A 12,669-nucleotide genomic window follows, 5' to 3' on the forward strand; every position below is an offset into this window, starting at 1 on the left:
CATGTATGCCAAAGACAGAAAGTAAGATAAAAATAAAGAGCTTGGAGTACCTTTTAAGCAAAAAAATTATGTTTTATTTTTTAAAAGATTTTATTTATTTATTCATAAGAGGCACAGAAAGAATGAGAGGAAGAGACACAGGCAGAGGAAAAGCAGGCTCCCTGCAGGGAGCCCAACGTGGGACTCCATCCTGGGTCTCCAGGATCACATCCTGGGCTGAAGGCGGTGCTAAACCACTGAGCCACCTGGGCTGCCCATTTACCATGTTTTATTGTCAAATTCTCAAAGTACATTTTTCTTTGAATTAATGGTAAAATAAATACTATAAATTCCAAATAAAATCTCCCAGTTTAACAAGCTATAATCATTTTATAAGATCTTTGGGAGCAAAAGCTAATACACACAGAATGTAGGACATAGTGTACTTGAGAAGCAAGAAGTAGTTCATGACATAATGGCCTCCGAGGAAACTACTTATGCCTCAGTTGAATGAGGAACACTGGTGTTCTCTCAATCAAAAAAATGCAAAAGTTGAGACCAAAAGGAAAAAATAAAATCATGGGAACAGTAAGTTTGGCAAAGGATTTTACTCCTTCAATAGCACATATGGAAACACAGCATAAAACTGTATTAGGATTAGATTTGAAAAACAATTTTCTGGGACGCCTGGGTGGCTCAGCGGTTGAGCATCTGCCTTCAGCTCAGGGCGTGATCCCAGAGTTCTAGGATCCAGTACCGCATCAGGCTCCCTATTGAGGAGCCCTCTCTGCCTTCTCCCTCTGCCTGTGTTTCTGCCTCTCTCCCTCTCCCTCTCTTTGTGTCTCTCATGAATAAATAAAATCTTTAAAAAGGGTGGGGAGGAGCCTGGGGAGCATCTGCCTTCAGCTCAGGGCATGATCCCAGGTCCAGGGATGGAGTTGCGCATCAGGCTGGGAGCAAGGACCCTGCTTCTCCCTCTGCCTGTGTCTCTGTCTCTCTCTCTCTCTGTGTGACTATCATTAAGAAAAAAAAAATTTTTTTTTGCAAAGCACTGACGAGACTGAAGAACTACAAACCAAAAACTAACAAAGTAATAACCTAGAGAAATAAATACAGCACTGAAATGGATTTTGTCCTGAGGGCTTTTTTTGTGATCCCGTTAATAAAGTATAAAGAGCAAAAGTTTAAAAGAGAATAAACTAGGGGGGCAGCCCAGGTGGCTCAGTGGTTTAACGCCACCTTTGGCCCAGGAAGTGATCCTGGAGACCCGGGATCGAGTCCCATGTCAGGCTCCCTGCATGGAGCCTGCTTCTCCCTCTGCCTGTGTCTCTGCCTCTCTCTCTCTCTTTCATGAATAAATAAATAAAATATTTTTTAAAAAGAGAGAGAATAAACTAGGGCCCCAAAGGACTCTATTCCCAGAGTTACAATGAAGCAAAAGTACACCATGCCAAACTTCCAAAAGATCACAAGGAAAGGTGCTTTGGCACAAAGCAGAAGGGAAGCAAGAAGGTGAATAAATCCTTGAGAAGCTGTGACTGGTCCTCCTGTGGATTTGCAGCTCCCATAGGAAAATCAATCAATGTAATTAATACATCATGTTAAAAGACTAAAGGGTATATATAAAAAGGAATGATCATCTCGACAAAGAAAAACCATCTAACACATGAGGTATATAAGGGAACTTTCTTAAACTGAAAGGCCATCTTTCAAAGTCATAGCTAACATCACAGTTAATGGTGAAAGACTGGATGCTTGCTTTCTCCCTAAGATCAGGAATAAGACAAGAGAATGCCTGTTCATTCTACTTATGCTTAACACTGCACTGGAAGCTTTAGCCAGGGCAACTGGGCAAGGAAAAAGTAAATAAAAGACACCCAGATCAGAAAGGATGAAGTAAAACTATCTCTATTAGTTGATGAAATGATCATGTATATAGAAAATCCTAAGGAATTCAGAATAAAACAATTAGAACCCAAAAAAAGGTGTTCAGGAAAGATGCAACATGCAAAAAACAATGTACAAATATCAACTGTATTGCTGTATACTTGCAGTAAGCAACTTAATAAAATTAAGAAAACCATTTCGTTTATAACAGCATCAAAAAAGAATAAAATTTTTAAACAATAAAATACTTAGGAATAAATTGAACAAGAGAAGCACAAGAGTTATACACAGAAAACTATAAAATATCATTGAAATAAATGAAACACAACTAAATTAATAGAAAGCCATCCTTTGTGTATAGCTTAGAAAAACTTAATATTGTTAACAATGGCAACACTGCCCAAACTGACATACAGATCCAGTATAATCCTTAACAAAACCCAGCTGGCTTTTTTGCAGAAGTTAACACTGGTCCTAAAATTAAAATGGAAATGTGAAAGATCCAGAAAACCCAAACAATCTTGAAAATAAAGTTGGAGGACTCACACTTTCCAATTTCAAAACTATAATTAGTTACTATAAAAATAGGGTAATTAACACTTTGTGGTACTGACATAAAGACAAGGCACATAAATCAAAAGAAAGGAGTTGGGGGCCCAGAAATAAATCATCACATTTATGGTCAAATGATTTTCAGCTAAGATGCCAAGACCATTGGGGCACCTGAGTGGCTCAAATGGTTGACATCTGCCTTTGGCTCTAGTGGTGATCCTGGAGTTCTTGGATTGGGTCTGGCATCAGGATGGTCTCTGCCTATGTCTCTGCCTCTCTCTCTCTCTGTGTCTCTCTCATGAATAAATAAATAAAATCTTGAAAGAAAAAAAAAAGATGCCAAGACCATTCAATGGGAAAAGAATATTCTTTTTAATATAAATGGTGCTGAGAAAACTGGATTAGGCAATAGTTACTCAAACATGACTCCAAAAGCACAAGCAACCATGGAAAACACAAGCATACTTTTTATCAAAATGAAAAACATCTGTGCTTCAAAATAATCAAGAATGTAAATGGTAAACCCACTAAATGGGAGAAAATATTTGTGAATCATATACAATAATACATCTATACCATGTAAAGAATTATTACAATTCCACCAATAAAAAATAAATTTATTATTAAAAAAAAGAATTCTTACAATTCAGTAATAATAACAAAAAAAAAACAGCCCAATTAAAATCCAGCAAAGGATCTGGACAGACGTTTCTCCAAAAGATTTATATGAGACCACTAAATACATGAAGAGGTGCTCAATATCAATAGGCATTAGGGAAATGCAAACCAAATCACAATAATGAAATACCACTTGACACTGACTAGGACAGGTATTTCAAATAGGTGTGAGTAAAGCGGTAGAAACTAGAACCATCATATATTGCTAATATGAACATAAAATCGCAAAACACCTTTGGCACAACATTTTGACAGTTCTTCAAAAGTTTTATGTATATAGTTACCAAATGACTCAGCAATTCAGCTAAATATATCAACAGTAGAAGTGAAAACATACCCACCACAAAACACTGCAAACAAATGTTCAATTAATATCATTACTCATAAAAGCCAAAAAGTAGAAACAACTCAAATATCTATCAGTTGATTAAAGAATAAATAAAATATGATTTGTTCATAAAATGTAGTATTATTTGGCATTAAAAAACATGAAACAGGGGTGCCTGGTTGTGATCTCAGGGTCTTGGGTTGGAGCCCTGCATAGGGCTCTGAGCACAGCTGTAAGGCTCCTGGGAGTTGCTCTCACTCTGCCCCTCCTGCTTATGCACATGTGTGCTTTCCCTCACTCTCTCTCTAAAAATAAATAAATCTTAAAAAAAAAAAAAAGTCATGAAGAGTGGTAACAGCAATATGGCAGAGTTGGAAGACCCTATACTATTTCCCTCACAGAGACACCAAAGTAACAATAGATTCATCAAAATACCTTTTTGAGTACTCTAGAAATCAGTTATAAAGTTGCAGTACCCCGAGGCAAGTTCAAAGACAAGGCCTATGGCGTTGAAATGGGTTAAAAAGGAGCCAATTTACTTTATTGAGATTGCCACTCCCAATGCAAGCACTGATTGAGCTCCCCTGATGGAGTTGGGGGTGGGGAGCTTGTGTCCAACATACCACCTTTTCACAGGGTTGCCCGACATAAGTCTGCTTAATACAACTGGGACCACTGACAGAACCCACACAGTTTAGATTCCTGAGGGCTGCTGAAAACAAGACAAAGAATGCCCAGCATGCTGAGTAACCAGATGGCTTGCGATAAGGGAGCCAAAGGCCAGCATAGAGTGGTGAGATCAGGAGAAGGTACTAAACGTATGCTTCTCTGTACAAAAAAAAAAAAAAAGGTTCAAGAGTGGAACTAACATTTGGCAATCTGGATTTCTAGAGAACTGCCTGAGAGACAAGAGACTACTATCTATCTTGCCTGCTTTTGAGAGCAAATGGGGAGCCAGTACTCTGCATACCTGGGAGCCACTGAGAATGAAGAATGGGAAAGATTGTTACAGTAATACAAGTAAACCTTCAGTACTGTAGCAAAACATTAGAGGGAGATTACAAACCCTTGAAAAGAAATGGACAGACTTCCCTAATTAGGATAAACCTAGAGAAGTCCACCCTCCAAAAAAGGATCTGGAGGTTCCCAGAAAATCTCTAACTGAGGTGATTGGTGAAAGCTTATCCATGTCTGAAGCCAATCCCTAAAGACCAAAAGTGGTTGTTATTCAAATGAATACAACTCAGGGGATAAAAAAAATCACCAAGTATACATAGAAACGAGGAAACTTGGCCCTAATCAAAGGGTCAAAATAGGGCACCTGGTTGGCTCAGTGGTTGAGCATCTGCCTTTGGCTCAGGTCGAGATCCTGCAGATGTGATCCTGCAGATCGGGTTCCCCGCAGGGGGCCTGCTTTTCCCTCTGCCTATGTTTCTGCCTCTCTATTTCTCTCATGAATAAAAATAAAATCTTCAAAAAAAAAAAAAAAAAGGTCAAAAGAAATCTCCAGGGGCACATGGTTGGCCCAGTCGGTTAAGCAAGCATACAAGTTTTTATTTCAGCTCAGGTTGTGATCTCAAGTACAGAGTCTGCTTGTCCTTCTTCCTCCCCCACCCCTCATGCTCACTCTTTCAAATAAATGAATAAAATCTTTGAGATAAAACAAAACAAACAAAATCTCCAGAAACCAATCACACAAAGTAACAGAGCTCTATGAATTATCAGAGAAAAAATTCAGAATAAGTCTTAATGCTCAATGATCTGCAAAAGAACACAGAAAACTAAAAGGAATCAAGAAAATGGTAACATGAACAAATAAGAGTATCAACCAAGAGTGACCATCAAAAAAAAAAAAAAAGAAAAGAAAAGAAAAACAGGAGCTCTGGAGCTAAAGAAGACTAGGACTGAACTGAAAATTTCACTACTAGAGAGATTCAAGAGCAGACTTAAGCACCGGACAGAATTAGCAAACATAAAGACAAGACATTTGAAATTATCAAACCAGAGAAGGAAAAGAAAGAATAAGAAAACTAAAACATACAGGATTTATGAATACAAGCAAGTGGACCAATACACACATTACAGAAGTTCCAAAAGAGGGACACTTGGGTGGCTCAGTTGGTTAAGCATCTATCTGCCTTTGGCTTGGATCATGACCTGGAATTAAGCCCAGCATTGGGCTCCCTGCTCAGTGGGGAGTCTGCTTCTCCTTCTGCTCCTTACCCTGTTTGTGCTCTCTCTCTTTCTCTCACTCTCTCTCTCAAATAAAAAAAATCTTGAAGAAGAAGAGGACAACGAAGTTGTTCCAAAAGGAGAAAAGAGAATTGGGCAAAGAGCTTATTTCAATGAAAAAGGGCCAAAAACATCTAAATCCAAGGAGGGAAATGAACATCCAAACTCAGAAACTCACTCAAGATCTACAACCAGGATGAACCCAAGAGGCCCACCAAGACACATTATAATCAAACCATCAAATGACAAAGAGAATCTTGAAAGCAGCAAGAAAAGCAACTAGTCAGGCACCTGGGCGGCTGGTTGGTTAAATGTCCAACTCTTGATTTCAGCTCATTTCAGCTCAGGATTTTAAGATCAAGCCCTGCATCTGTCACCATGCTGGGCACAGAGCCTGCTTAAACCCCCCGCCTCGGCACCCCAACTGGCACTCCCTATAGAAAAAAACAAAAAACCCACATATACTTGGAAGATAACAATTACAAATACATGAGCATACAGCATCAGAGCACCCAAATAAATGCATGAAGCAGACACTGACAGAATTGACAGGAGAAATAGTCAAACGATAATAAATAGGGTATAATATCTGGCTTTCAATAATGGATATAATAACCACACAGAAGATCAATACAAAAATCAGAATCTGAACATCGTGATTTATCAAACCAAATAAACCTAACAGACATACACAGAATACTCATTGTACCTTACAATAGCAAAATACACATTCATCTTAAGCACACATGAACGGTTTTCCAGGATAAATCACAACAGACCACCAATCAAGTCTTACAAATTTAAGAAGATGACAAATACCATGTATCTTTTCCAATCACAATGGGCTGGAACTATAGCATTTGAAAATCTGCTATAAACAAATTCACAAATATATGGAAATCAACACACTCTTGAACAACCAATGTGTTGTGTGTTGAAGGAAGTCCCCAGAAAACTTAGAAAAAGTATTAGACAAATATGAAAACATAATATACCTAAATTTATGGGGTCCAGTAAAGGAAATACTGAGAGAAGTCTGTATCAGGAAGCAACTACATTAAGAAAAAAGATCTCAAATCAATAACCTAATTTTTACACTTCAGGCAGTAAGAAAATGAATAAACCCAAAGTTGGGAGAAAGAAGGAAATAATATTAGAGCAAAAATAAACAAAATAGAAAATTAAAAACAAAATTAAAAATATCAAGAAGGCTAAGCACTGATTTTTTTTAATGATCAATAAAATTGGAAAGTCTTCAGCTACACTGACTAAGGAAAAAAGACACAAATACTAAAACCAGAAATTAAAGAAGACTTATTTCAACTGTTACCACAGAAGCAAAAAAATTGTGAGAGGCTACTATAAACAACTGCCTGCCAACAAACTGGATAACTTAGAAGAAATGGATAAATTCCTAGAACTCTACCAAGCATCTAAAAAGAATTAATGCCTGGATCTCTGGGTGGCTAAGTGGTTTAGCACCTGTCTTTGGCCCAGGGCGTGATCCCGGAGTCCTGGGATCGAGTCCCTTGTCAGGTTCCCTGCATGGAGCCTGCTTCTCCCACCGCCTGTGTCCCTGCCCCCGCTCCGCCCTCTGTGTCTCTCATGAATAAATAAATAAAATCTTTAAAAAAAAAATTTTTTTTAAGAATTAATGCCAAACCTTGTCAAACTCTTCCAAAAAACTGAGAATATTTCCAAACTCATTTTATGAGGTGAGCATTATTCTCAAATCAAAGACAAACAAATATACTTAAAAACAAAAGTAAATCAGTATTTCTTATGAACACTGCTACAAAAATCCTCCACAAATATTAGCAAACTGAATTCAACAGCAGCACACTAAAATGATTACACATCATGACCAAGTGGGATTCACCCCTGGGATGGAAAGATAATTGAACATATAAATAATAAATGTAATACATATGTTGCCAAGATGAAGAAAATCACATGACCGTCTCCACTGATACAGAAGGGCTTAACAAAATTCAACATTTTTTTTAAGATTTTGTTTATTTATTTGAGAGAGCGAGTGAGAGCGAGTAAGCACACCCAGGAGTAGGGTACAGAGGCAAAGACAGAGGGAGAAGCAGAATCCCCACTGAGCAGGGAGCCTGACATGGGGTTTGATCCCAGGACCCTGGGATAATGACCTGAGCTGAAGGCAGATGCTTATTAACTGAACCACCCACATGCCCCTCAACACTTTTTTAAAAGATTTACTTATTTGTGAAAAAAATAGAGAACACACCCACACGAGTGGGGAGAGGGGCAAGGGTAGAGAATCTTCAAGCAGACTCAAGCTCCATCTTACAACCCATGAGGATCATGACCTGAGCCAAAACCAAAAATTAGACATTTAACTCACTGAGCCATTCAGGTGTCTCTCAACACCTGATTTTTTGTTGAAGTAAGCTTTAAACATGCAGCTTGGGGATCCCTGGATGGCTCAGGAGTTTGGCGCCTGCCTTTGGCACAGGGTGCAATCCTGGAGTCCCTGGATCGAGTCCCACATCGGGCTCCTGGCATGGAGCCTGCTTTTCCTTCTCTCCTGTGTCTTTGCCTCTCTCTTTCTTTCTATCTATCATGAAGGAGGGAGGGAGGGAGGGAGGGAGGGAGGGAAAGAAGGAAGGAAGGAAGGAAGGAAGGAAGGAAGGAAGGAAGGAAGGAAGGAAGGAAGGAAGGAAGGAAGGAAGGAAGGAAGGAAGGAAGGAATCTTTAAAAAAAAAAATAAACATGCAGCTTGAACTCATAACCTTGAGATCAAAAGTCACATGTTCTACCTACTAAGACAGCCAGGCACCTCACCCGACACTTCTTCCTGAGCAAAACACTCAGCAAACTAGGAATAGAAGGAAATTATCGAGACATATAGAGGCCATATATGAAAATACCATAACATGATATTCTACAGTAGAATATCATGAATAGTAGAATAGTAGAAACTGAAAGCTTTATCTCTAAGATCAGAAGACTAGGATGCCCGTTCTTCCCACTTCTATTTAACACAACACTGGAAGTCCAAACCAGATGAAGTAGGCAAGAATTAGAAACAAAAAGCATCCAAACTGGTAAGAAAAAAGTAAAATGGTCTGTGTTCACAGTTGACATGATCTTAGATGTAGAAAACCGTAAAGCTTACACATACACAAAAAGGTAAGAATAAACAATTCCATAAAGCTGCAGTATACAAAAATCAACACTCAAAAATTAGTTGCATTTCTATACACTAATAAGGAACAAGTTCAAAAAGAAAACTAAGAAAACAATCCCATTTACTATAGCATAAAAAAGAATAAAATACTTAGAGGAGTAAATGTAACCAAGGATATGAAAGAATTATGCATTGACAATTACAAACACTGTTGAAATTAAAGACAAGTACGTAGAAAGATAGCCCACATTCACGAATTAGAAGATTTAACATTATCAAAATGTTCATATTCCCAAGAGCAATCTTCAGATTCACTGTGATTCCTACCAAAATCCCAATACCATTTTTTACAGGAACAGGAAAAAAAAAATTCTAAAATTCACATGGAATATTAATGGACTCCAAATAGCCAAAAATAATCTTAGGAAAGAATATATCCTTTCTTTGAAACATATTAAAAAGGTACATCCCAATATGATATTGCCATAACAACAGACACACAGGTCAATGGAACATAAAGGATAATAGAAATAAACCCTAAGTGCATGGTCAAATGATCTTTGACCAGTATGCTAAAACTACACAATGGGGAAAGTACGGTCTCATCAATAAATGGTGCTTTTGCTAATATGCAAAAGAAAGATATCAGAATTAACTCCAAATGGATCAAAACTTTAAATCTAAGATCTGAAACTATAAAACTCCAGAAGAAAACAAAGGAGATTTGATTCATGACTAGAATGAGCAATGGTTTCCTTAATAGGATACCAAAAGTACAGATAACAAAAGCACAAAATAGACAAATTGAACTGCATCAAACTTCAACTCTTCTGCACAGCAAAGGAAACAACACAGTAAAAAGACAACCTTCAAAATAAAAGAATCTGCAAACCATATATTAAATAAAGGGAAATAAAGAAGGAAGGAAGGAAAGGAGGAAGGGAGGGAGGAAGAAATCCTACAACTCAGTAACAAAACAACCCAATTAAAAAATGGACAAAGAGGGATCCCTGGGTGGTGCAGCGGTTTGGCGCCTGCCTTTGGCCAGGGGCGCGATCCTGGAGACCCGGGATCGAATCCCACGTCGGGCTCCCGTCGGGCTCCCGGTGCATGGAGCTTGCTTGTCCCTCTGCCTGTGTCTCTGCCTCTCTCTCTCTCTCTCTCTCTCTCTCTCTCTCTCTGTGACTATCATTTAAAAAAAAAAAAAAAATGGGCAAAGGACCTGCAGCAACATTTCTTCAAGGAAGATGTATAAATGGCCAATAAGCATATGAAAAGATGCTCAACATCACTAATCATCAGGGGAAAGAAATGCAAATCAAAACCACAATGAGTCATAACCTTACACCAGTTGGATGGCCGCTTAAATAAATAGGAAGTGCTGGTGAGGATATGAGGAAATTGGAACACTAAGTGCACTGATGGTAGGATTTTAAAATGGTGCAGCCACTAAGGAAAACAGCATAGAGTTTCCTCAAAATACTAAAATTAGAATTATATGATCCATTCCAATTCTGGCATACATCTAAAATAACTGAGAGAAAAAAAATAAAGAACTGAGAATGTGATCTCAAAAAGATATTTATTTGCACACCCATGTTCAATGTAGGCTTATTCCTAATCGTCAAGATACAGAAGCAACTTAAATGTTCAATCTTAAATGTCCACTGATAGATGAATAAAAAAAAACTATAGTATGAAAATTGAGCCTCAAGAAAGACAGAAATCATGTCATATGCTAGAACATGGATGAACCTTATAAATAATAAGTATATAATAATAATTCAATCTCAAAAAGACAAATAGTACATGATTCCATTTACAAGAGGTATCTAAAGTAACCCAACTCATAAAAACAGAAAGAGAATAGTGGTTGCCAGGGGCTGGGACAAGAAGTAAACAGAAGTTTTGTTCAGTGAGTACAGTTTCAGACATGCAAGATGAAAAGGTTCTAGGGATCTGCTGTACACAAAATATATACAGTAATACTATAATATATAGTTTAAACTTGTTTAGAAGGTAACTTTATGTATTTTTTTACAATAAAAATAAAGCATTGCTACATGCTAATTAAAAGAACAAACATCAAAGTACCACATATTGTATGATTCCATTAACATGAAATGTATAAAACAGGCAAATCTACAGATTGGGGAGAAATGAAAGGAGATAAGTAAAAAGTACTATGTTTCTTTCTGGAGTGATGCAAATATTCCGAAACCGATTGTGTTGATGACTGTACAAGTCTATGAGTATACTAAAATCCACTGGAAGTATAAACTTTAAAATGATGCATATTTCGTGGTATGTATTATATCTCAATAACGCTGTTAGAAAAAATCTATGGTAAACAACTTTGAGAATCTTATGTTTAATGATAATCAGCTTTATTCTCAATAACTATACTGTATACTATTTATATCTTGAAAGACCTCTGCTGTTTTACTTCTGCAGCTAAAGTAAGATAACGTGAAACTTCAATTTTTTGTTTTGCTCAAACCTCATTACAGAAGGGAAGTTAAAACATCTGAAGCCCTTTGAATAAGTACTACAAAACACTTTCTATTTCCCTAAAGCAAATGTTCCTTTTATCTACACAATTGGTGAACCTTCCTTAAATTGTGATAAAGGAAGCCTAACATTCAATAAAATCTATTCACTTGTAAACTAATAACTAAAATTTTCAGCTCAGGGCCTCTCAATTACCTACAATGCCAGGTTAAGTCCCCAAAAATTCAAAGATTAAAAAGGTAGTGGGTTCCTTGGTGGCTCACTCAGCTAAGCTAATGACTGGATTTTGGCTCAGGTCATCATCTCAGGATTTTGAGATCAAGCCCCATACCGGGCTCCACACTGAATGTGGAGCCTGATTAAAGATTCTCTCTCTCTCTCCTTCTGCATTCCCCCCCCCCCCGCCACCTCCCCCCACCCTCAAAAAAAAGGCAGGAAATGATGAACAGTAACAAAATGTTCTTGAAACTTACTAAAAGCAAAAGAGACAAAAAAAGAGAGAGCTTCTGGTAAAACAATTTCTGAAGGCATATGGAAAACTGGTCTCAAAATTCAGACCCTGTATATAAAGTCCTTCCTTCACTTCAAGTGAGAATTCTTTCCTCACAATTTATACGTAAATCAAAATTTCAGAAGGGTAACATTATCACCACTTCTATAATCCTAATCATAGTCAGGAGTCCTTACCTGGTTCAGGGAGCTCAGGTTGGGGTGTCAAACTGGGAATTCCCGGCTCTTTTTCCATCTCTTCAACGCTGGCACTGGATTTATCACAAACATTCAACCGTGGTCCAATTGAATCTAAGCAGCTGGTATGATTTGGATCAGCCAGTGTATCTTCTATTACATTTGTTGAAGTAGGGGGTCTATGCTCTGGGAACTCATCCCCCTTCTTTACAGGGTCAGATGGAAGCAAAACCCCAAAGGCACCCTCAGAGTTTTCTTTCTCCCTAAATCTGTTAGTGCGCTTACGAGGTTTGGTGCGCCTTTGGTTTAAACGCTGCCACCGCTTTTTAGGCACAGCTTGATTTACACCACTGGGTTCATCATTCTCACTGTTCATTTCATTATCCAACTCTGGGCCTTTTCTGTTTTCAAAAGAGGGACCTTTCTCTGGAATTTTATCAGGGTCAGGGTGGTTGACTTTGTTATCAAAATGAACACTGGAAAAATGGGCACTGTCTTCACTTGTTAAATGGCCCATTAACTGAAGGGGTTCTTCTTTACCAGAGTCTTCTAGCCCACCTCTTGAGGAACCATTCTCTGAATCTCCACTTACTCTGTCTCCCTGCAGGGCAGCCTCAAGAGTCACAGCTGGAAGTCGGCTGAGTTTTCTTTTGCGCTC

The 12,669-nt window shown here is 38.0% G+C and overlaps 1 protein-coding gene across 12 annotated transcripts in view; it reads right to left on the reverse strand.

The window, feature by feature from the left end:
- Nucleotides 1-12,669, reverse strand: part of NSD1 (nuclear receptor binding SET domain protein 1) — a 154,152-nt gene that overhangs the window by 57,083 nt on the left and 84,400 nt on the right. For all 12 annotated transcript variants that reach the window (XM_072823999.1, XM_072823993.1, XM_072824002.1 and 9 more), the window contains one exon: nt 12,012-12,669. This exon is cut by the window's right edge and continues 1,914 nt beyond it. In XM_072823999.1, coding sequence (XP_072680100.1) covers nt 12,012-12,669 — 658 coding nt within the window. The remainder of the gene's footprint in view (nt 1-12,011) is intronic.

The sequence above is a fragment of the Canis lupus genome, chromosome 4 (genome assembly GCF_048164855.1).
Source record: "Canis lupus baileyi chromosome 4, mCanLup2.hap1, whole genome shotgun sequence".
NCBI classification, from domain to species: domain Eukaryota; kingdom Metazoa; phylum Chordata; class Mammalia; order Carnivora; family Canidae; genus Canis; species Canis lupus.